Raw genomic sequence first — 24682 nt, 5'->3', positions numbered from 1 at the left:
GTCAGCTTTAACAATCTAGTGTCTTAAATAACCAGTCACAGGGTATAATTTTCTACAGTAACTGCAAAGTACTGTGCTATTACAGTGATACTGTGACAGTATTCAGTTGATGTATATTTTTTATTTATTATTGCTCCTTCTATTTATTTTATTATTGAAGGAGTGACCTTTGTAATGTTTTGCAGCTGATCAGTGGAACATCACCATCATTGGACCTGACACTGTGTTTGTTGGCTGTATGAGTCAGTTCACCTGCCTGGTGAACTGTGCAGAATGCACCTTCTCTTGGTTGTTCCAAGGAGGTTTCCACCCTGCATTATCTCTTTCAATATATAAAAATGTGATCAACTGGGTCCCTTCCATTCCCAACATTGTCCAAAATTTCACCTGTGTTGCTCAAAATACTTTTGGAAACTCTACTCAGGCCACCAAGACGGTACATGTTAAAGGTACTGAATGATCTGTGTTTAATGTAACATCACTGTGTGTTAGTTAACTGTGTGTTAGAATAAATCAAGTCTAATGACTTATTTTTTTCTGCTTGTTATCATCATGTCACAGATTATGTCACAGACAGTCCTTCTTCTGGATCAGAGGTGGTGCAGCTCTGTCTTTGTACACTGATCTTCAATGTGGGCCTGCTGGTGCTTTTTGACTCGTAGAACTGTTGCTCTTTTATGATATAATGGTTATATTTTCATATAGCCTATTTCTTCTGTTCTTTTACTACATTTTGTTTTACATTTAGCCAAGAACCTTGAACATACAGTCTACTATTTTCTAAAGAAAAGGTGATTCTTGTCGATTGAACATTGACACAAACACATTTGTAAAAACATTTGCTCACCAAGTATTTTTAGTCTGATTTATTCTGTTATCTGTGCAGTATGTGTCTAGAAAGAAATGGGATCACCTTCAGTCATGCATTCAGACACTGCTTTGAATAATATACTCATAATCATATCATAATCATATTGTATGTTCAGTGTCTTTAAGTTAAGGTGAGCGTTCTCTTCAGTGCCAAACTCTGCACACACATCATTCATTATAGTATAGTATATATGCAAATTATACAATCTTATTAGGTGGAAGGGGACTTTATTTGTTCAAATGTCATTTAAAAGTTTTTAAAGCTGTTATAAATCATCATGTGAAGGACTAGTTGTCAAGAAACTTGATATATTTTATACCTGTATTAAAAGTCATAATAAACCATTCACACATTATCTTCTTGCACGAGTTTCGTCAGCAACTAAGAAAATACAAGTCACTGAAAATGTATGTGGCTTAATGGTGATTAATGATGACGATTCTTGAAATGTTGAAAGTATTTTCTGTTTGTTTGATGCAAATAAATTGGAAAAAGTAAATAATACAACTACTAAGAAATAAGAAAATACAGAATTACTAAAATGATATAATCTTTACAGCTTAGATAAATCAGTTAATGAGTCTTGTATCAACAAATCAGAATTGATGTTGAAAGAAAATGGCACAGTATCTTTCCCACAGTGTCGCACTAGTAAGGCTGCATATTAAGTTATTAAGATGATATTTATAAATACAACATCACATATTATGTATCAGGCAAATGCAGAACTACTTAATGAACACACAGGAATTGTCACAATAATAAATTGGGTGTCAAAGGAAGTGAAAGGTAAATCAGGAAGTCATTTTATCTACATGATTTTTACTATCCAGTACAACCTCCTACAGTGAAGCTGAATGTATTAAATATTACATGACGATGTTACATGACATTTTCTATAAACTTAATGTTGATGCATTAATGACATACTTTATTTATTCCCTTGGGCAAAGTGTTGTTGTTCACATAGTGGTATAATATTGATGGAGGATTTTATCTTCAGCTTTTTCTACCTTTTTGTTATTGTGCAGGTTTTATAATGAGATAGATTAATTAAATAATCATCATCTTAGAAGACTCCCAGGAAGGTGAAGTGGTTCTTACATGTCTGTAATCTTAAGAGCGACCTGCGACAACCTGTCTGGGGGCGAACAAAGCTACAGTGAGTGTCCACTTGAGAGGAGGTAACGACAAACTCCTGTGAGACTGTCTCCATCTAGTTTTAAACCAGTGACCTAACTGTGCAATTTCAGCAACATGGTCACAGTTTGTAATGAGTTAGAATAGTTTATATTTGTAAAGAAACTAAATAGAGTGATTTTAAGAAATCAGTGTATTTAATCAGTTTGACATTGACAATTACTGTGTGGCTCAAACTCAAAACTCCAACTGGCAGGGAACAAAGTCCAGTATCCGAGGGATGGTGAGTGAGGGAGTAGAGGTCCATAAAAAAAAGGCGAAGGGTGAAAAGGGAGAAATAAAACCAACTGTGCCAGGATCAGACAGGCATCGTGACAAAGACATCAGGATCATGACACTGAAGAATCTGTACTGTGTTCTGCTCGTGGCTCTGATGGGTAAGACCTTTGACTCCTTTTTTGTTTAATTGACAGTTTTTCCAGTGACTTGTTTAAAACTTTATATATTATCATTTTGAGTGTTACACTGTATTTATTAAATATTAAAAAATTGACATTGCTGCAGTTTTGAATGGCAAATAGAGTCGACTTTACCATTTCCTTTATTTAGGATAATATATGTTACATACATTTGACTTGACAAGTTCCACAGCTAGCAGTACAACAAAGGTACTGTATGAAAGATTTGGTATTTATTATTAAATGTTACTTTGCTTTCAGTGTACCTGCACTATTGCGCAACTTTCCTCATCATTAACAGTTCTTTGTATATAACACTAAAAAGAGGAGTTTGTATCTTATTCTGTTTCCCTTTTTACATGTAAAAAGGGAACAAGAATAAGAGTATGAAGCCACGTACAGCATGAAGAAGTGTTCTATCCCGATTTCCCATCAACCTATTGTAATAGGTTAATGTTTGACCACTGGTCCCATTATCCATATAAACTGTGTATTTATCTGAATTATATTTTAAATATGTCAGAAACCAGTAAACGTCACTTTGTTACCTTGGTTGAATGTTTGTGGAAAAGATAAGATAAGATAAATCTTTATTGATCCCACAGTGGGGAAATTCAATTGTTTCGACAGCTCCAAGACAATAGTAAGGTGCAAAATGAAATTAGAAAAGTATGCAAGAAATGTGCAAAAATTAAACATATTACAAATTCACAATTATTCACAAGACCAAGATATACATTATATGTATAAAATAAAACAAACTAATGAGATGAGACAGATTAATAATGAGTTATTTGTGTACTGTTGAGTTGTACAGCCTAACCATGGTGGGAATGAATGATCTGCGGTACAGCTCCTTCTTACACTGAGGGTGGATCAGTCGTCCTCTGAAGGAGCTGCACAAAGAGTTTCCATGTCTGATTCAGTGGATGAGAGGTGTTGTCCGTGATGGAAGTCAGCTTGGCCAACAAAATTAACAACAAAACAAAATGAATCAAATACAGTATATTTTCCCACACAAGCTGTAAGACAGTGGTGAGGTGGGCTGTAGTTGTGACAGAGGAGTTCAAGGTGGAGGTGAGTCTGCATCAAGGATCGGCTCTGCGCCCTTTCTTGTTTGGTCTAGTGGTCGTTGTATCTACACATACAAAAAAAGATGAAAGACAAGAAAACTGTCTGTAATGAAATTCATTGGCAAACGTTAATAATGACTCAGAAATTACTGTTGCTTTCACAAAACTAAATGGTGCATGATACATCTTCTGTTTATCCATACTGAGTTTCCCTCTCTCTCTATTACACAGGTAAACCAGGTTTGGGGACTAATGTGCAGAATTCTGCTACTGGTGAGAGTCCTGTCTAAAATTGTAAAATATAAATAAAGTTGAATGACACAACTCTGAGTTTCTTTTTATCTGTATTCATCTCATGACAACTCACACTGACTTTGACCCTTGTAATCTTTTGCAACTGATCAATGGAACATCACCATCAGTGGACCTGACACTGTGTTTGTTGGCTGTATGAGTCAGTTCACCTGCCTGGTGAACTGTGCAGAATGCACCTTCTCTTGGTTGTTCCAAGGAGGTTTCCCCCCTTCATTATCTCTTTCAATAAATAAAAATGTGATCAACTGGGTCCCTTCCAATCCCAATACTGTCCAAAACATCACCTGCATTGCTCAAAATACTTTTGGAAACTCTACTTGTGCCACCAAGACGGTACATGTTAAAGGTACTGAATGATCTGTGTTTAATGTAACATCACTGTGTGTTAGTTAACTGTGTGTTAGCATAAATCAAGTCTAATGACTTATTTTTTTCTGCTTGTTATCATCATGTCACAGATTATGTCACAGACAGTCCTTCTTCTGGATCAGAGGTGGTGCAGCTCTGTCTTTTTACACTGATCTTCAATGTGGGCCTGCTGGTGCTTTTTGACCTGTAGAACTGTTGATCTTTTATGATATAATGGGTATATTTTCATATGCTCACTCTCTCCAGTCTGGTTTATTCTGTTATAATATCACAATAACACTGTGTATTGTGCACTTCTTTAAGTTGCTCAGTAGACTGGAATTAGCTCTGAAAATATCAGTGACACTGAAATCATAATTATATTGTATAGTTTCAGTATAGCAACATATATGTAAATTATTCAGTATTATTAGGTGGAAGGGGACTTTATATGTTCAAATGTCATTTTAAAGTTTTTAAAGCTGTTTATAAATCATCATGTGAGGGACTAGTTGTGAAGACACTTGAAATGAAAGTCAGACAACATCATTTTTCATCTTATGATTATTATAATCTATATTAAAAGTCATAGTAAACTATCCACACATTATCTTCTTGCACGACTTTAGTCAGCAACTTAAGAAAATACAAGTCACAATTCACCAAAAATGTATGTGGCTTAATGGTGATTAATGATGAAGATTCTTGAAATGTTGAAAGTATTTTCTGTTTGTTTGATGTAAATAAATTGGACAAAATAATTTATTCAACTACTAAGAGGTAAGAAGATACAGATTTATTAAAACAAATTCATCTTTACAGCTTAGATAAATCAGTTATTGAGTCTCGTATCAACAAATTAGAATTAGATGTCAAAAGAAAATGGCACAGTATCTTTTCCACAGTTGTCAGTGTCGGACTAATAAGGCTGCATATTAAGTTATTAAGTTGATATTTATAAATACAACATCTCATATTATGGCTTGTGCAGGATACTAATTTCCTGTAAAATACTATATTAAAATTGTTGCTGAGACAGAATTGGAGAATATAAGTGCAAGAGAGAGTAGTAGATACACACATACTGTGTAAATGCACAATGTAACATAAAGTTTATATGATGTGACAAAGACAATAAAAAAAGAAGAAGCTCTGAAAACATTTCTGAGCACTTGTTGTCTGACAGTAACTTATTCAGATAGTTTTGATTTTCTGTGGAAAAAGCAAATGATTAGAGACGGAACTTTTATCATCTGTATACTGTAATGATGAATGAATTGTGTAAGAAAATATTAAAGGAACCTTCTTCACTTCAGTAGTCTGGATAAGGTGAGTCCATGAAACACAACCTGGAAGGTCAGGAGCTTATATGTCATTGTTTGGCTTTTCACAAACTGGTTTTGTTACCATAATCATGACTTTCAAGGCTTTCAGTAAGTGAAACTAAAACTTTTAAAGAACTTACCTTCAAATGAAATGACCCACTGAGGTTATTTTGTGTTTTCATAAATATACTCAGGGTTGTTTTCATACACAGACTCCTCCAGTTCTACTGTAGGTAAAAGAAAAAGTTTTGTTACATGTAACGTGTTTGATTTAACATTAGATTTTCTTTTGTTAATGCTGCTCTTGATACATGTGATGGTATCAAAAAGGTAAAGTTGGGTCAGATGAATACCAACCTGTTTTGCATGGCTGAGTATTGGTGTTGCTTCTATTAAAATAAAGTATTGTTAGAATATGACAACAATTCAAATTAAACTTGTGAGAGAACTTGATTATTTAAAAACTAAGTTAAATGCTTTGGTAATGAAGTCTGATTTTACTTACTTGGTTTTATAAATGTAGAGTCCTCCACCTAAAGCTCCCCCAATCACCAGGAAACATGCAATTACTATTCCAGCAATGGCACCAGCTGAGAGATACACACCTGCTTTGTCTGAAATGAAACAGTAGATGAGAGATGAAGCCACACAAGCATTGCTAGATCTTTATTTAATAATGTAGTTTAAGTACTTTAAATGCATTTAATTACACTGATCCTGTCTTGTATTCTTTACTTGTATTTAATTGCATTGTAAATGTATTTCAAGAGTACCAGGGGCATGAACAAATTAACATCAAGAGATCCATATTTTTAATAATAATTAATATAATATAAGGCTTGTTCTAATTCTTTTTTAATCTATTTCTTTTCTTTAGGTAGTTGGACAGGGATGTCACACATTTGACAAAAATTACTGAAAACATGCCAAATATAGCCAAAAGGCAAATTTTTATCTGCCAGCAGATAAACATTTTCACACCTAAAAAATAAAAGATTAAACATACAACTGTTAAAAATGATCCCACGCACGCATGAGACACATGGAGATTGCAAAAGAATAAACCTGGTTTCTAACATTTCAATTTCCATTATGCAAAATACCCTTGACAATCTATAGGATAAAATAACATAACGTAAAAACATAAATATGTACAGTAACACAACACACTGACACTGATACTCGACTATTATTGTGAGGAATGAGTGAAAGTGGTGGATCCAGAGCTTAGACTACAGCAAGAGCTTAAGATAAAAATAGCTTTAATTAGAATAAAACTAAGGATATAAAGATAAAAATGAATCTAAGTGTAGGAAAAACAATTAACAGCCAAATGCAGAACTACTCACTGAACAAACATTAACAGACAGGAACTAAAGTAAATAAACAGAACTGTGAGACACAAAGAAAAAAACAGGAGAGAGAACTAAACAGGAGACTAACTATGAAAACTAAACTTAGTCCAAACCCCGACCTATAGATTTATAAATAAATTAAAACAAAGTAGCTAATGATGAACTTTAGGAAATCTAGGAGGAGGTGGAGGTCGTATTCGAGTACAAATACCTGGGAGTTTACTACAAACTGGATTGGACTAAGAACTCATCAGCACTGTACAAAAAGACTCAGAACCAGATGTACTTTCTGAGGAGACTCAGGTTCTTCAACATGGTGCTGCAGATGTTTAATGAGTCTGTGGTTCCAGTGTCATCTTCTATGCTGTGGTCTGAAGGGGCCACAGCATGACGGTGGCAGACACTAACAGACTGAACAAACTGATCAGGAGGGCTGACTCTGTTCTGGGGTGGAGCTGGACCCTCTACATGTTGTAGCTGAGAGGAGGATGCTGTCCAAACTCCTCTCAATCCTGGACAATCCCTCCCACCCACTACACAGTTTGCTGCTGGACTGAGGAGCACGTTCAGCCTGAGACTGATGAACATTAAATGCTCCACAGAACGCCACAGGAGGTCCGTTCTACCTGTGGCCATCAATCGTTACAATTCCTCCTCCCTCTATAATTACTGTCGTTCCACTCTGGACTATAATCATTGACTCTGTTAGTTTTCTGTATTGATGTTATTCTGTATTTGTGTTGGTGTGGATCTTTCATGGCTGTGGTTCCCTTACTTTCTGTCTGTGTTGAGAACAACTGTACTAAGAAAACAATTTCCCTCTGGGATCAATAAAGTATTTTGTATCTTGAAACTGAGGGGCAGGGCAGAGCATGGATTGTGACGATAATAAATTTGGGGTCAAGGGAGGTGAAAGGTCAGTCATGAAGTCATTTTCATCCACATGCTAACTTACCCACTACAGTTATGGCTGAAGGTTGAGATGTTTGATATCTCAGAGTTTTGTTGTTAAAGGCCTGACAGATGTAGTTTCCACTCTGATTCTTCTGAACGTTCATCAGTCTGAGTTCTGGTCCAGTGTCAAACAGCAGGGATCCATTCAGAAACCACTTAAACTGGGCAGAAGGTTTGGAGTCAGCTGAGCAGGACAGGTCGATGTTTGACCCATTCAAGTAGTTTTCACTTGATGGGGATTTGTTTAAATTTACATCATCTGGGCCAACTAAATATGGGAAGCACAGAGAACAAAATTAGAGTCATATAGTTATTATATATGTTCTCATACATGGTTATATACTGTATACAGTAAGTATATAGTACATGGGAAAAGCCTGAATAAAGCGCTTGCCTCAGTGTGCAGCTTGATCACAAATGAATATGTATACCTATATAACTATATATAATGTCATGAGAAACTACAGGACCCATAGAACAGTCTTGCATTAAAATATTTGCATTGCATTGCATTTAAAATATTTAAATGATGCTGTATGATGCTTTTCCTTGTTGCACTTTCTTTTGCTTTGATGTAGTGTTGTACTAGAGTTTATTAAGCTGCTGCAAAAAAATGAGCATGCTGATTAGTAACTCACAGCTGATGGAGAAGTTCACTGGATCACTGGTGCCATCACTGACTGGATTAAACACACGGCACCTGAACGGTCCCTGGTCGTAGCGAGTCACATTGATTAAAGTAAAATTGCGATTTCCATCAGTGAGTTGAACTCTGTCACTGGCTGTAACCTCAGAGCTGCCGTTCAGCCAGTGGAAAGAGAGCGAGGATCCAGAGGAGGAACAGGACAGACTGACAGAGCTGTTGAACTCCACCAAGTCTGTGTTGCTGACAGTTACTGTTACACTGGAGACGGGAACTGAGGGTAAAAACACAATGGTTTATTATTTACCACCAGCTAAGGTGCAGTAAAAGAAACCAAGTTTTTCAAATTGATACTGCTATAACAAATAGATGTCTCAGGCATTTTAAGTAAGTGTGCTCTTCTACAGTGGCATGAAAAAGTATGTGAACTTTTTGGAATTTTTTTTGTAATAGTTTTCTGCATTCATTTATTTATTATTATTTTACTATTTATTTTATTTATTTATAAAATGTTTAATCTTCATCTAAGTCAAAAGTATTAACAAGTGTTTAATATAATAACACAAAAAACTCTGATCTCTTGATGTCTTTATTGGGAACAACCATGAAAACCTCATAGTGATAGTGTAAAAAGTATGTGAACCCTTGGAATTAATAACTGGTTGACCCCCTCTTGGCAGCAAGAATTTCAACCATGCGCTTCCTGTAGCTGTGTAACTAAAAAGTTTGAGTGTTTTTTATCAGTCGAAACTCCAATCCACACCCTCAAAATAATCACACATACTTTTGCTCAAGATGAAGTAACTGATCCAGAATATATTCTAGATTCTGAGCATCCATCCATCCATCCATCCATGCATCCATTTTTGTCAATGTATTTCCTCATGTAATAATTCTGTGTACTAAATTACCACCAGTCACGTTTTGCCTTTAAGGGAGTTTTTAAAATCTCCTCAGTTGGACACAGATCAAGAATAAATCCTTAAAATATTTAAGTTAATGGTAATTACTTAATCCTTTTATTCAGAAACATGTGAACAAGGTTTTGCTCACCCAGTATCTCCAGTCTAGTTGATCCTGTCATCTGTACTCCTCCATCTGGTGTAATAGTAACTCTGTATTCTCCACTGTCATTAAGAGACAGATTCCTGAGCTCCAGAGATCCAATGGATCTGAACAGAGTGATTCTGCCTTCATACGTTGGTGTAGTGTTGTTTGTGGAGGTGGATGATATTATATTAGCATCAATATTATTATGAATAAAAATCCAGCCCACAAACACAAATGGTTTTTCTGGTGGAGTCAGTGTTGTGGTGAACATCATTGTCCCTCCTACAGCTGCATTCAGGGGACCATCTGGTAACACACCAAGTCCACTGGTTAAACCTGCAGGAGACAGTTAAACATTTGGAGAAGAACTGAAATAATACTGTAAGAAGGACCACAGGATGATATACTGATAACAATCCAGTGACTAAGTAGCTAAACTACTATAATAATAAAAATAATAAATTTATTTATAGAGCACTTTTCTAAACATATGTTACAAAGTGCTTCACAAGAGAAACAAAAACACATGTAGCCCAACAAGATCAATCATTAGCATGTAAAGGTCTAAATGTTACTTGTATTATCAGCATTATTTTTTAATGCTGTTATAGTGATCTTGATGATAATGATCTTCTGTAGAAATACGGTAAATCAACTAGTATCAATCTGACAATACAACATTCGTTTTGGAGGATTTAGTGAAATGTTATTTTATCTAATACATCTGTTAAAAGAGCTCACCTGAGACGATTCCTAAGACGATAAAATGTATCACAGCTGTTTTCATTTCACCAAAAGAATTTGTCGTCCGTCACTTCTGAACTTTGCGTTGGTGTTTTAGTTATGAATGCTTCTTTCAGTGTGTTCAGTCTATGTAAATTTTCCTACCTCTGACAGTTCCCCTAGTGTCCCTGCACTGTTGAGCAGCTTTGCTGATCATTAACAGTAGTTTGTACATAAAGCTAAAAAGAGGATTGTTCACCTCCGGGTATGAAGGCATGAACAGCATGAGGAAGTTTTCTGTCAAAATTTCCCATAAGCTCATTTTAATAGGTTAGTGTTTTACCACTGGTCCCAATATAAACAGTGTTTTTATAGGAACTGTATTTTAATTATGTCAGAAAGCAGTAAATGTCACTTTGCTACTTCTTACACACTGTACAACTTTCATTCAACTTCCATGTACTGTGTTGTGAGTTACTAGATGCAGTATTTTGCACTGAATTTTTTTATAGGAGCTTTTGAAAAATACTTTAACACTTTAAAAATCCTTGACAACCACCAACTAATAGTTGTAATTGCTGGCATTGTTTTTAATCTTAACAAATCAATCTAATAGAGTATATTCCCACATAGCATGTGACCACAGTTATGTCCTTACAGGAACTTCTAGACAGATTAGAAGACATCTCATGCTCCTCACATGCAGCCACAGTTGCACCACAGGAGGACAAACTGCAGCTTTAGATTATAAGATGCTGTTTCATCCTTGTCCTGAAGTTTTGCAGTCCTCTTGTTTCTTCAGACTGTGTGGAACAAACACAAGAGGGCGATGCTCTGCAGCTTTTGACATGTCTCCATGAATCCAGTGGGTTTATCTGATCGTGCTGACAGTTTTACTAAGACCTCAGTAATATGTTGTCATTTACCGGAAGTTCACTTTTATTGGGGACGAAGTCGGAGAGGGAACTTTTCTGGATTCACCTCTCGGAGATTGTTTAATGGATACATTACAGGTGCTTTGTATTGTCTTTGTGGCCTTTACAGGTAAAAATCTCGTATAATCATAAATTATAAGTTAATGTTTTTAGCGCTGGTCAAATATTTCTCTCAAAACATTCATGTAATTCTCCAAACACTTAAAGAAAAGTCGCAACAACCTTTAGTTTTTACATGTACTGAAGTTTAAATTAACTGTAGATTTAAACATGATAGGAAAATGTAAGATAACAAAGGCAAATCTGATGCCATGCTGGGTAAACGCATCACAAGCTTCAGCAACGGTTTTACGCAACTAACTAAACTTTATTCAGCGTGTTCAGTTCAGTTTTACAGAAAGACCAGCATCGATACCAAACTGTTACTGATTTTATTATAACACACAGAATAGCGACTTTAGAGCTAATCTGCTGTGTCCAGTAGTTTTGTCTTGTCCTATTTGCAGTGGACCAATTTCAGTCCTACTCAAATGTTTAACTGTCTCCTGCAGGTTTAACCAGTGGACTTGGTGTGTTACCAGATGGTCCCCTGACTGCAGCTGTAGGAGGGACAGTGATGTTTAACACAACAGTGACTCCACCAGAAAAACCATTTGTGTTTGTGGGCTGGATTTTTATTCTTAATAATATTGATAACAATATAATATCATCCACCTCTGGAAACACCACTGGACCAGCATATGAAGGCAGAATCACTCTCTTCAGATCTACTGGATCTCTGGAGCTCAGGAATCTGTCTCTTAATGACAGTGGAGAATACAGAGTTACTATTACACCAGATGGAGGAGTACAGGTCACAGGATCAACTAGACTGGAGATACTGGGTGAGCAAAACTATGTTCCACATGTAACATGTAACTCACAAAACTCAAACGTAACTTAACAGTTGTCCTCTAATAAATTCTATCTTTGTTAGTTTTTGATGTTAATTGAAGGTTATGTTTTGTTTTCTTTTGATAATGAGCCAACAACAGAAACCCTACATATGGTAATTTGGACTTGCACCATCACTAACTAACCACAGATACTGAAAGCAAAATAAATAAATAAATGAACAAATACCACAGAGACAAAATATATTTCATACAGTACCTTTCTAGTATCTGTCCTTTTTAGGGGACTTTATAAATTGAATTCTCTTGCGCTAACGTTCATTATCAGGTGAAGAATCATCCTGACTGACATTGTATTGTTTTACTCTACTACTTCCTATTTACTCTGCTGTAACATTGTCTTTTTACCCTCAGTTCCCGTCTCCAATGTGACGATAACTGTCAGCAACACAGACTTGGTGGAGTTCAACAGCTCTGTCAATCTGTCCTGTTCCTCCTCTGGATCTTCGCTCTCTTTCCTCTGGCTGAACAGCAGCTCTGGGGTTGCAGCCAGTGACAGAGTTCAACTCACTGATGGAAATCGCAATTTTACTTTGATAAATGTGACTCGTTATGATCAGGGACCGTTCAGGTGCCGTGTGTTTAATCCAGTCAGTGATGGCACCAGTGATCCAGTGAACCTCTTCATCAGCTGTGAGTTACTAATATGCATTTTCTGTCTTTTCATTGCAAATGCATAATAAAATTAATTAGTACAACAAAACACCAACAACAAAACTTTGAAACCACAAAACTCTAACTTTACATTTGTTCTTTTTGCTTCCCATATTTAGATGGTCCAGAAAATATAAATTTAAAGAAATCCTCATCGAATGAAAACTATGTGACAGGCTCCAACATCAGCTTGTCCTGCTCAGCTGACTCCAAACCTTCTGCTCAATTTAAATGGTTTCTGAATGGATCCCTGCTGTCTGACACTGGACCAGAACTCAGACTGACGAACATTCAGCTGAATCAGAGTGGAAACTACATCTGTCAGGCCTTTAACAACAAAACTCTGAGATATCAAACATCTGAACCTTCAGCTGTAGTTGTTATTGGTAAGTATGGGTCATGTATTGTGTATTTATTCTGGATTATTGTCAGACCTGATTTAAAATAAAGCTATAAACAAAGTTATAGCTACAATATGCTACTTTGGGGACTCAAGCTAACTGTAGCGCTTAACCGCATTAAGATATACTATGGAGTAGGTCTCTACTAAAAAATAATTGAAAATTTACATTCTTAAGCTTTATAATGGAAGTTATTTAGTTGTATTTTAGTAACATAGCTGAAGCTTTCTCTAAGAATGACTGTAATAATCATTTGTGCGAAAAAACAAACAACTAGAAACAAACAATAGCCATACATACATTTGTGTATATCTTCTAAATACTTGTTATTCAAATGGTGATTTTGAAAAACAAGAAATTGCAAAAGTTACAACAGCAAAATGTATTCTTGTCCCAGAACTCTTACTTGTCGCCTATGTCAAAGGATTTGTGAAGCACTTACAGTAGGTAACACAATGACCATCGCACACACGCAGAAAAACAGACATTCAAATAGTTTAGATCATAAACCACTATGTTTTTACCCTCAGTTCCCGTCTCCAATCTAACGATAACTGTCAGCAACACAGACTTGGTGGAGTTCAACAGCTTTGTCAATCTGTCCTGTTCCTCCTCTGGATCCTCACTCTCTTTCCTCTGGATGAACGGCAGCTCTGAGGTTACAGCCAGTGACAGAGTTCAACTCACTGATGGAAACTCCACTCTCACTATAATCAATGTGACCCGTTACGACCAGGGACCGTTCAGGTGTCGTGCGTTCAATCCAGTCAGTAATGGCACCAGTGATCCAGTGAACCTCTCCATCAGCTGTGAGTTTCTAACCTGCATGTGCAACCTCTTCTACTTGCATTACATGCATGCAAATACAAAAGAGCTTCAAAGAAACAATTTGAATTGAATATGAAGTAAATAAGGAGAGTGCTGAATTATTATTTTTTAAATTTTTATACCTTGTTATGCTTTAATAGCTGACTGGCAGATTAAGTCCATCAAACTATGGAAAATCAACACTAACCTTCCTTCCTAAACTTCCTTCCTTGTGGGTTTTTGCCTCCATTCATCACCCAGTTGGCCCCGATGATATACATTTAAACAAATCCTCATCAAATGAAAACTACTTGAAAGGCTCAAACATCGACCTGACCTGCTCAGCTGACTCCAAACCTTCTGCCCAATTCAAGTGGTTTCTGAATGGATCCCTGCTGTCTGACACTGGACCAAAACTCAGACTGACAAACATTCAGAAGAATCAGAGTGGAAACTACATCTGTCAGGCCTTTAACAACAAAACTCTGAGATATCGAACATCTCAACCTACAGCCATAACTGTAGTGGGTAAGTCACTGTTGGAGGTTGTACTTTTTGTTAGTAGAGGGTTTCATTCACAACCAAGACGTGTGCTGTCCTTTATCTTGTCTTATTCACCAGGACTTCACCACTTCAAAAATCATCAAGCATTCACTTTCTAGTTCTAAGGCAGTGCAATGTGTCTCAGGCCACTTTGAGACTCAGCTCCTTATTTATGTCATTGAACTCTTGTGACTCATTTTCAAGTGGTGGCAAAGATAAACCCACTGTGTGCTTTCCCACAGTTCCTAAAGGAACTGTTAAACTGTTTAAACTCCTTCAAGCCTGTGTAACACAGTTTAACAGTTCCTTTAGCTTCTCCTCTGGATCCCCCGACTCTCCTCCAGCTATCAATAACAGAGGCTAGACTCATTAATTTCAGTAATGACAACCATGATGGCATAAATCTCCACATTAGCTGTTTATTGTTGAGTGTGCATACTCTCTTGCTCTACACATGAAAGAAAAGAACCTGACCCCACCTGGAAATCAAATGCAAAGAGAAGACAAATTGTATGTAAATACAAAATTACTCTTTTCTTTATTAACAGATGAAACATGAGCAGGTAGGTAGGTCTTTTGTATAAACAGATAACACATTAATACAGGTAAGCAGCCTCTCTTTTCCATGAGGATTATTATTTAGGGCACAGGAAGCTTCAGAAGGCCACTGAAGAAGAGAGGGGTCAAGTTGGCATCTGGCATCAAAAGAAGGACCTCTTCAGGGGACTGGCAAACTGCAGACCAAGCAGTACATTTGAACTACAAAACTTTAGCAGGTGGAGGGGGAAGTGAACTCCTTTCTCTTTACAATGAGGTGAAACATGAGTATAGGTAAGTTGAGGCACTCTTTTATATAAACAGGTTTCACAGGTTAACACAGGTGAGCAGTGTCTCTCTTTCCTTTCAGCAGTGACAAATAATGTCAAAATGGTGGCATCATGATGTTTATCAAGGCTCCACCATAGAGGACTTCACAGAGCATTCAATGTTCATACCAAGGTTGGCTCAGGAGGAGGCGTACTGTAGAAACATGTTTGAGGAAACAAGCAATGCAAGAAGGCAATAAAGCATAGTTAAACAGTGAAGGGAATATGAAGTTGATGTCAGGCACGAAGGACCATGACCTAATTATGAGTGAATGCCCATAAACAGAGTGTGTGTATGTGTGGCAGAAAACCAAAACCAAAGGGAGGGGAAGGGTACCTGAAAGAAAGAGCAAATGTGAATCGAAAGCAAAGAAGTCGTAAAACAATGAACTGTTTTACTGATACTAGGAAACTGTTGTCTGTCGGTTGACCCTTTTGCCAAACAGAAAATTTCCAGCTCAAGGAGATATAGAGGCCTAAGTTTCAGTCTCTGTAATAAATAAAAACTAAATGATATCTGGCTAACCATTAAACCAGACCACAATCAGACCACAATCTTTCCCTAATTTAACCAAATGCTGTAAGTGCTTACACAAAATAAAAACGTTTTTGTAAGATTAAATATTTATATGCAACTTAAATGTAATCCATTTGCAATACATTTCCTACCAAAAGTAATTGCATTTGCAGTTTAGTTGCATATTAACATAATTTTAGGAAACAGTGCCCTTTTAACAAAATGTTCTTGTTCTTATCCTCCACCTTCTCAGAACCTCAACCACCAGCTGGTTGTTCGGCTGGTTGCATCGCTGGAATAGTAATCGCTTGTGTTGTCGTTGCTGCTACTTGTGCTGTTCTGCTGTACTACTTTTATAAAAAAAAGTAAGTGGAAAATAGCTCATTTGAAACTATTAATAATTACCAACAATCAATCATTTTAAAATGTCATTTTGAAGGAGATGTGGTAAGGAAAACCAAAGGTTGACATGTTCCTTTCTGAATAATGAAAAAAATATTATCATTGTGTTGCAAATGGCAGATGATATATGTTAAACATTTAATTGACATAATAACGACTCTCTAAACAGAAAACAGAAAAAACTACTGTCTTCTAAAAGAGACACTCCTACCAGAACAGGTATGATCCATGTGTTGTATGTATTCATTTATTTATACTGTATTATTTACTACCATGACTTAATTATTCTAAGCATCGTACATTTGTGTGTTGAAGGAGGTGAAGGCCAGGACAATGCTGCATACTCACAAAGTCAGGTAAACGTCACCACACGTCAAAATCATGTTACTCAGAAATTTTGTTTCCATGTAAAATTTATTTGAACAGAGAAACAGACATGGGCCAAGTTTGGGAGTTTTGCTTTGTTTTTTTAATTTTTTTTATTAATACTGAATAACCTTGGATCTGAGTCATTAACCTCTTTGGGTGTGCTAGCACTCTTAGAATTGTAGTAAAATATGTTAATAAAACATTACTATTATTAAATTGACTTTAGGTAGAAATACCTACACGTTAACACTGTTACTGTTACAGCAGCACACACAGCAGTGAGAGCCGCTTATCTGTTATAGTAGCTATTTACAACTTGTTCCAAAGAGGCTCCCTTTCCCCACCTATCAGATTTATGTAGGACCTTTGTTCAACACAGTGTATCAACCAAGATGACATGATATATAAATTATATGATATGTCCTAACCCCACAGCTTTATGGTGTTTTGTATGTCATGTTGCTTATGTTTTGCTAACCAAATATTTGTTTCATATTTGATTTTTTGTGCTACAACTGTACAGGAAGTGAACTATGCAGAAAATTGTTTCCAGAACAAAGATGAAGGGAATGTCCAACTGGGATTAGAGAATAACTCCACACAATATGCTGTGATTCAAGCTAACAGGGCTAATGCAGCACCCACTCCTCCCAGCTATGACGTCCACATGCAACGAATGCAAGGCAGAACAAATGGTGCACAAACCTAAGCTCAGGTCTACAACAACTGATCATCTTACATATGATGGATCAGATGGTCAAACCAGAGGCCAGATGCAGTTAATGTGTTGTCAGTGTCAGTCCTTTATAGGTGACTAATGTGGGCACGACTGTATCTAGTCAAAGCACTTTAACTGTAGTTAATCATCAACCAGATCATATTGTTTTTAAGGAGACACAGTGTTGTCCTCTTTTCCTAAATAGACTACTTGTAGCTTTTTTATTTGTTAGTTCAGTATTTTATTTGTACATTCAACGCATCAATACCTTAATCTTAATGTAAATGCTTTTTAATTCTTGAGCATAATGGTGACAATGATCTGCTGTAATATTTCACTCCACATGCTATATCCTGTGTGATTTCAGTTGAGATTCAAGTCAGCAGCTTTTGGCTTATTTTCTGTTTATTTATTTAACAGTACAAATGTGTAAAACAAAAATCGAGAGATTTGATTGTCTATTACTGCAAAATTTGACTTTTTTTTGTCTATAGCCAAACCTCTAACATGCAAAAAACCAAAGAAATTGTTCATAGCCAAAGAATCTCCATGAGATATCCAGTGGTTATTTCTCAGATAACTACAGATGTAATACATTTCTTAAGTCTTGTTGTTTGTTCAGCAAAGATGCAAAAACAGCAGTCGAATTCAGGGCAGGTTTACTGTGAATATCAGGGCCCACACCTAAAAGGGAAGAACTAGTTCAAATGAGTAAAATAGCAAAAAGAGATCATTTACATGTCAAGTGACACACTGTATAACTTCCATTTAACTTAGATGCAGTATTTTTGCAAGGAGCTTTTGAAAAATACTTTAACACGTTAAAGATCATTGACAACCACCAACCAAAAGTTGTAATCGTTGGTATTGTTTTAAACTTAACAAAAAAGTCAGTAATGCAGTAATGAGAAATGCCAGAAGTGCAATTTATTATATCCAAGCAGGTATAGCATGTCAAGGTCAGATTTTGTGTATTGAATCAGGCTTTATACACATGTCCCTGTTTAGTTATTGTTCACCCTCTCTACACAACGATGATCTTCTTTAAACCAGATGAGAAAAAGGCAGTCTCCCACAGTGTTTGCTCAGATTTCCCTCCCCCTGGATTAGTTACACATTAATGAAGATCAAAGTTCATGTGCGATTTTCACACTGAATGTGATGTCGCCTGCAGATTTTAGAACATTAACTTAAATACTTTTAAACATTATTTGTTTTCTGAGAATTTGCCTATTCGTTTTTGTTCAGCACAAACCACACCAAAATGAAAGTCTGGTGGATGTAAATGAATAAAACTGAAAGTAACTCTCAGGCAGTAGATATTGTATTTGTAATGATAATTTAAATGAATAAACTATTTTGCAGTTACTGAAGTATGGCGCAAATGCATCAATCTGTTTATCACAGTGCTCTCCTTTTCTTTAAAATGCGGTGTCTAATTCCTGCATGGACTGTCCCATGCTTTGTTCCCATGTGCTTAAACTAAACTGCGAACCATATATGCATGAGACTATAAATTTACAACAGAACATAGTTGTACTGCAGGGTAGTCTGTATGTGTGACAAAAAACTATCATATGTGTTTGATATTAACAGCTACAGTGTGTCTTTAAAATTGCTTAAAGAATTGTGATTTCCCAAGAGGAAATAACTAAAAAACATTTGTTTTCTCTCCCCTGTGAGGTGACAGTACTAAGCAACTGTGCTAAGCAACAGTGCTAATCACTACACCACTGTGCCACCTTTGCCACCATGCACCGTGCCAAGGGTGGCTTTCTCTCACCTTCCAAAGACGTGCATGTTACCTCAACTGGTAACTCTAAATTGTCGGCAATTGTGTATCTGTTAGCCCTGTAGACCTTTGAACTGGTCAGGGTGTAGCCCGCCTCTCGCCAAATGACAGCTGGGATAGGCTCCAGCAGTTCTGCAACCTGAAAGAGGACAAGCGGTTAAGAAAATGAATGTATGGATAGACCATTAAAATTGCCAAAGGTTATTTATCAGTAAATAATGAGCACAAACAGAAGGAGGCAAGGCTAGCAGGAAAAGTATATGCAAAATCGAATTTCCGAATTTCAAAGTTCAATTCATAACATATGGCTGTGACAACATAATTACACCTATACAACAACATGCTTCAAGTAGTATGTTAATGACTCAGTGCCAGAATTTCTACTGTAAACTCTCATATAGGAACATCAACTAATTTTTGTAGATTAACATAGATGTCTTAAAATCTTGAATCTAGAATCTTGAATCTAGTTTTTACTGTCAGAATTTATAGAACTTGCTTTTCTGCTTTGAAATTCTAAGTTCACTCAGCTGAATTCAATTTTTTAGGAAACAAAACTAGCATGTTAGTAGACTTCCCATCATAAATAGTTTAAAAATTAAAACTCTAAAGGTTCTTTTGTTAGTGGGTTGGTAGTTAAAGTTCTATATTAAAATTGAAGAGACTGTGTTGTTCTACTTTTGTGCTCTTTTAACATGTTGCTCACTTCATCATTTTTCTGTTCATCCTTTTCCAGAAGAATCTCACTTATCTCAGTGTGAGACATCTGGGAACTGGGTTCTGTCACATGTAATAATGAACTTTGAGTGCAATAGAAACTCATCATTATGTCTTAAAATGTTGGCACTGGGTTACAGGGAATGTCTTTTAGAATGTAGTTCACGGCACATGTCTAACTCAATTATCCGTAAGGCCAAGTGAAGCGGCAGATGCAGTGCTGCTTTTTTTTTTATACCAATATCCGTTGCTGAGGACCGCTGTGATAATGAAACAAAAAGGTTGTAGCTGCTTCTTTTAGAAGACACAACTACAATTACATGAAAAACTAATGTGAGACAGTGACATCTAGTGTTTCATTCAGTGCACTGACAAAACTCTCCTTAATAACACGTTTGTGTGACGTTTTTCCATCAAATCCCTCCAAAAGTTCCAGAACTAACCTAACCTTTGTATTGTAAACACAGTCTCTCTGTCAGGGTTTATGGTAACTTATTTTGCTGTTCATTGCATCTATTTAATCATCATGAGCATCCTGGTCTCGAGGATGCTGTAAAATCAAGGTGTGACTTTTATATATTATCTTTTGAGAGGTTTTCAGAACAACTCCCTGCAAGCCAGATGTAAAAAGAGGTCTGCAGGTCCTGCTGAAAGCCACATTAGAGCCAGGCATAAAGCCATTACCATGACACTGAAGAGTCTTTACTGTGTTTTGCTGGTGGCTCTGACAGGGTAAGATCACTGAACTCACTGACTGCACATTTTTAAGTAGGCAGTTACTCCTTACCTATCCGTGTATCTACTGACTCTTTCCTGTCTCTCAGGTGTACCAGTTTTGGAGGCCAAGGTGCAGATCTTCTGGACCGGTGAGGTGACAGCTGGTGTCAGCACCACTTTCACCTGTTCTTCTTCTTGCTTCTCAGACTGCATCTACACCTGGTTCTTTAAAGGCCGCACCATCAATGGGAGCACATTAACATGGACACCAGATGGACTGGAAAAAACTGTGAAACTGGGGTGCACTGTCCTCAACGCAGAAACAGGAATCTCAAGCAGTACCTTCTCCACTGTACATGTTCAGAGTAAGTACTTAACTGCAAGTTTAAGGTACTTTATTAGATTTCTTTTTCAAGTTTGTAGTTCCATTTCACTACATATTGCCATCCTGTAGTAAGTAGTTTCACTTCAAAATAAGATTTCACATAAAAAACACAAGGATAGATCATACTGGATCATCATTATAATGAATTGACTCCTCATAAAAAGACAGTCTCTACTTGGAGCTCCTTCTTATGTTTCTCTAAAAAGATGTACAAATTCATGTGCTAGATTTTTTAATTGTTTTCGTATTCCACACATTTCAATGTAGGTTGGGAAGCAGTGGATTTGAACACCTAAAAGTAAACAGTGCAAATTAGTTAAAACTCTACATGTTCATATCGATGGATCAGTGTTAACAATTTACAGCATGCTATAGAAATGAGTTCTTCTTTCATCCTATGTAACAGATGTCCCAGAGTCCCAATATTTAGCAGCTGATCAATGGAACGTCACCATCACTGGACCTGACACTGTGATTGTTGGTCGTATGAGTCAGTTCATCTGCTTGGCGAACTGTACTCTAAATGCAGAATGTGACATCTCTTGGCAGTATGAAGGACTTTTCCCCCCTTCATTTTACTTTTCGCTCAATGGTAGTGTGATTGAGTGGACCCCTTCCGAACCCAACACTGTCCAAAACTTCACCTGCATTGCTAAAAATAAATCTGGACGCTCTGCTGAAGACACCAAAATTATACAAGTTAAAGGTACTGACTTCTGTCTATTGTCACATCACTTTTAAATTCTGTGTCATGGCCAGTGTATATTGGCCTAATGTCAAAATTTAAACATTCCTCATTTGCAAATGTCAAGTTAGGATGTTGAATAAGCTGCTCAAATTCTTCTTCTTATTATTGTTTCTGAGTTTATTTACAACCAAGCTCCAGTTCTCTCTGGATCCTTTGTCTCTCCTCCAGCTAACAACAATAGAAGCTCTACTCACTGTGTTCATCATGATTTGCTACAACCATCAACCATTGAGGTGTCATGAATTCATTAATTTCAGTATTGACACCCGTGATCCCAAAAACCTCCACATTAGCTGCTTATCGTGGATTGTGCATACTCTCTTGCACTGCACATATAGAAAAAACAGAACCTAAACCCATCTGGACCTGAAATGAAAAGAGAAGGCAAATTGTATAGAAATACAAAATGACTCTTTTCTTTATTAACAACTAAAACCCGAGCAGGTAGATAAGTCTTTTGTATAAACACGACAATGCAACACCAATCTCAAAATCTGAATTTTAAAAATTATGGAAAGCAAGTTACAAGGTGTTTGGTGGCTGTGTAATGTGTACAGCTGTTACACCCCAGAGTTCAACTGCACAGTCCTATGTGTGGTTAAATTTAGCAACAAAAGTACTTTGGTTAAAGTTAGAAAAGTTGTGTGTTGAAAAGTTAACAAACAAATTGTGTGTTGTATTAAATTGTTTTCTATTAAGCCAGACCACATTCTTTCCACCTTCCCAGATCCACCAACACCAGCTGGTGTCATTCCTGCAATAATAGTCTTTTATTGCATTGGTGGTGTCACTTGTGCTGTTCTGCTGTACGCGTTTTATATAAGACGTAAGTGAAAAACAGCTTTAAAATACACCCAGACAGTATTTAAATTATTAATAATCCATCACAATTATTTTAAAACTTCATTTTGAGAGTCCTGTGGTAAAAAAACTAAAGGTTAATGTGTTGTTTTATACATGTGTTACATGTAAAACAGAATCTTCTAAAAGAGACACTGCGACCAGAACAGGTAAGATCTGTTAGTATGTATTATATGTGTTTTTGTATTTATACTGTAGTATTTACTACCATAATTTAATTAATCTAAGCATTGTACATTTGTGTCGTACAAATAAGGTGAAGGCCTGGACAATGCTGCATACTCACCAAGTCAGGTAAAGGTCGCCACACGTAAAAATCATGTTACTCAGAAATTGTGTTTCTGAGGAAATTTTAATTTGAACAGAGAGATAAACATGGGACACGTTTTGGAGTTTTGTTTTTACAATTAATTGCTAAATATTAAATAAAAACAGTTTGTGCCAACTGCAGAATGGTAACTTTGACCATTTTATGTCTCCAACAGTAGAGAATGACAGAAGATGGGACTGTCCAACATGGATTAGAGAATAACTCCACGCAATATGCGGCACCAACTCCTCCAAACTACGACGCCCACATCGAGGAAATGAAAGCCGAGCTCTTCGACCTAGTCAAAGCACTTTAACAGTAGTTAATAATCAACCACATGTTATGGTTATTGTTGTTGAGGAGACAGAGTGTTGTCCTCTTTTCTTGGATACTGTAGACCATGGTAAATTTATATTTTTTAACCTGAATACCAATCTCAAGCTTCGCTCACAACCTGTTGTAGTTATGAAACGAAGAGGCTGTAGTAGCTTTTTTAGAAGACACAACTACAATTAATAATAATAATAAAATATGTATTGCAGTGAAAGTGTAAAAAAAAAAAATCTATTATACTTTTCTGAGAGGGAACCTTTTGGGTCCTGAGAGTAAAAAGTGCCGTAATTTGAAAGGGTTTAATCTTCTGCCTTTATATAAATTCTTTATTCTGAAATTTTTTTTATTCATAAAAAATATCTTTGTCAACAAAGTGAGACACTAAACACTGGAAAAAACCTTTCAACATTTGTCACTGTGTATGACACATAATATGTATCATAACATATGTTTTATTGGTATTTATTGGTATGTGATGATCTCTCAGTTTACATAAACTCAGTACAACAATTTGATGTAAATTTACCATGAAAAAGAGACTGATTAATCACTACTATGCAAAAGCAGGGGTGCAGTATTATTTACTGCAGTAGAATATCTACCATTTTTGACCTGCTGAATATACATACAGGAACATTCTGGGTTTATGAAATGCATTTTATTACAACATGTTTTTGATGGATCATGTTCAGAAAAGTTTGCAGAAACTCAGTATTTATAAAGTATGTATAATTAAGGACTCTCATATTTATTCAGAGCTGTTCATTGATAAAATTTCCATCAAAGCACCTGAGGTATGTGACACAGCTCTATATACTCTTCTGAAACTGAACAATTGAGACCTAGAGGGAATCACACAGATTAAACACATGAGGGAGACAGATCCTTGGTGTTGTTTCGCTTTGTTGGTTTGCACAAGCAATGTTTACCTCACCTTGAATGTATCTAATATTCCTGAATTAGGTCGGTGTAGGACCAGGAATATCTGCAAACTGCCCATCACTACACTTTTGACTAGAAATATATGGTGATGTTAAATACGTAACAAAACAAACACAGCTGTTTTTGGAATCGATTCATAATGAAGTCTATGTCGCTTTTGGGGGACTAGGGGAAGTTGTGTAGAGTTTAATGACCATGATCATGACCATGATAATTTGTTAAATCTTAAAAGCAACACTCTTTGTCTCAGTACAGTGCCTATCTGTATTTACAGGAGAAATTGTTACAAAAAGCAAAATGGCTTTTTGTAACAACCCACCAGAGTTCTGACAGGTTTTGTTAGTTTCTCTACATCATTGCTTTCTATGTACATCTTAAAATGCTAATTTACTCAGGAACTGCTGGAACAAATGTGTGAGACGACCATGAAATGAAGCCTTATTCGTGTATAAATTAT

The 24682-nt window shown here is 36.3% G+C and overlaps 2 protein-coding genes across 6 annotated transcripts; one reads left to right on the top strand and one right to left on the bottom strand.

The window, feature by feature from the left end:
- Positions 1 to 3042: 3042 nt before the first annotated feature.
- On the bottom strand, positions 3043 to 10455 carry LOC113170746 (carcinoembryonic antigen-related cell adhesion molecule 6-like). Of its 5 annotated transcripts, none has more exons than XM_026372978.1 (8): positions 10274 to 10455; positions 9536 to 9868; positions 8478 to 8756; positions 7841 to 8107; positions 6036 to 6144; positions 5888 to 5919; positions 5671 to 5757; positions 3043 to 3591 (listed from the first exon to the last, which is right to left on the bottom strand). In XM_026372978.1, exons 1-7 carry the CDS (start codon positions 10317 to 10319, stop codon positions 5696 to 5698), a joined length of 1128 nt encoding a protein of 375 aa, XP_026228763.1. In that variant the 5' UTR covers positions 10320 to 10455; the 3' UTR covers positions 3043 to 3591; positions 5671 to 5695. The 5 variants fall into 5 exon arrangements, with proteins under 5 accessions (XP_026228763.1, XP_026228764.1, XP_026228762.1 ...); XM_026372979.1 differs by lacking the exon at positions 3043 to 3591 and adding an exon at positions 5318 to 5417; XM_026372977.1 differs by lacking the exon at positions 3043 to 3591 and adding an exon at positions 5508 to 5554.
- A 695-nt stretch (positions 10456 to 11150) lies between these two features.
- Positions 11151 to 17228, top strand: LOC113170956 (carcinoembryonic antigen-related cell adhesion molecule 5-like). Its single transcript, XM_026373287.1, has 9 exons — positions 11151 to 11299; positions 11742 to 12074; positions 12498 to 12776; positions 12917 to 13183; positions 13729 to 14007; positions 14267 to 14533; positions 16185 to 16296; positions 16503 to 16552; positions 16649 to 17228. The coding sequence occupies exons 1-9, from the start codon at positions 11254 to 11256 to the stop codon at positions 16753 to 16755; spliced, it is 1740 nt and encodes a 579-aa protein (XP_026229072.1). The 5' UTR covers positions 11151 to 11253; the 3' UTR covers positions 16756 to 17228.
- Positions 17229 to 24682: the final 7454 nt, after the last annotated feature.

The sequence above is a fragment of the Anabas testudineus genome, chromosome 16 (assembly GCF_900324465.2).
Source record: "Anabas testudineus chromosome 16, fAnaTes1.2, whole genome shotgun sequence".
Lineage (NCBI taxonomy): Eukaryota > Metazoa > Chordata > Actinopteri > Anabantiformes > Anabantidae > Anabas > Anabas testudineus.
Note: the sequence above shows the minus strand (reverse complement) of the source record. Positions and strands in the feature narration are given on the sequence as shown.

Excerpts from the sequence above, each read along its gene's own strand:
- LOC113170746 (XM_026372978.1), bottom strand. The coding sequence starts at position 10,319 with ATGAAAACAGCTGTGATACATTTTATCGTCTTAGGAATCGTCTCAG. Across the intron at positions 9,869-10,273 it reads CGTCTTAGGAATCGTCTCAG|GTTTAACCAGTGGACTTGGT; the intron begins GTGAGCTCTTTT and ends TGTCTCCTGCAG. Across the intron at positions 6,145-7,840 it reads TTCAGCCATAACTGTAGTGG|ACAAAGCAGGTGTGTATCTC; the intron begins GTAAGTTAGCAT and ends GTTTCATTTCAG.
- LOC113170956 (XM_026373287.1), top strand. The coding sequence starts at position 11,254 with ATGGATACATTACAGGTGCTTTGTATTGTCTTTGTGGCCTTTACAG. Across the intron at positions 12,075-12,497 it reads AACTAGACTGGAGATACTGG|TTCCCGTCTCCAATGTGACG; the intron begins GTGAGCAAAACT and ends TTTTACCCTCAG. Across the intron at positions 14,008-14,266 it reads AGTGAACCTCTCCATCAGCT|TTGGCCCCGATGATATACAT; the intron begins GTGAGTTTCTAA and ends TTCATCACCCAG.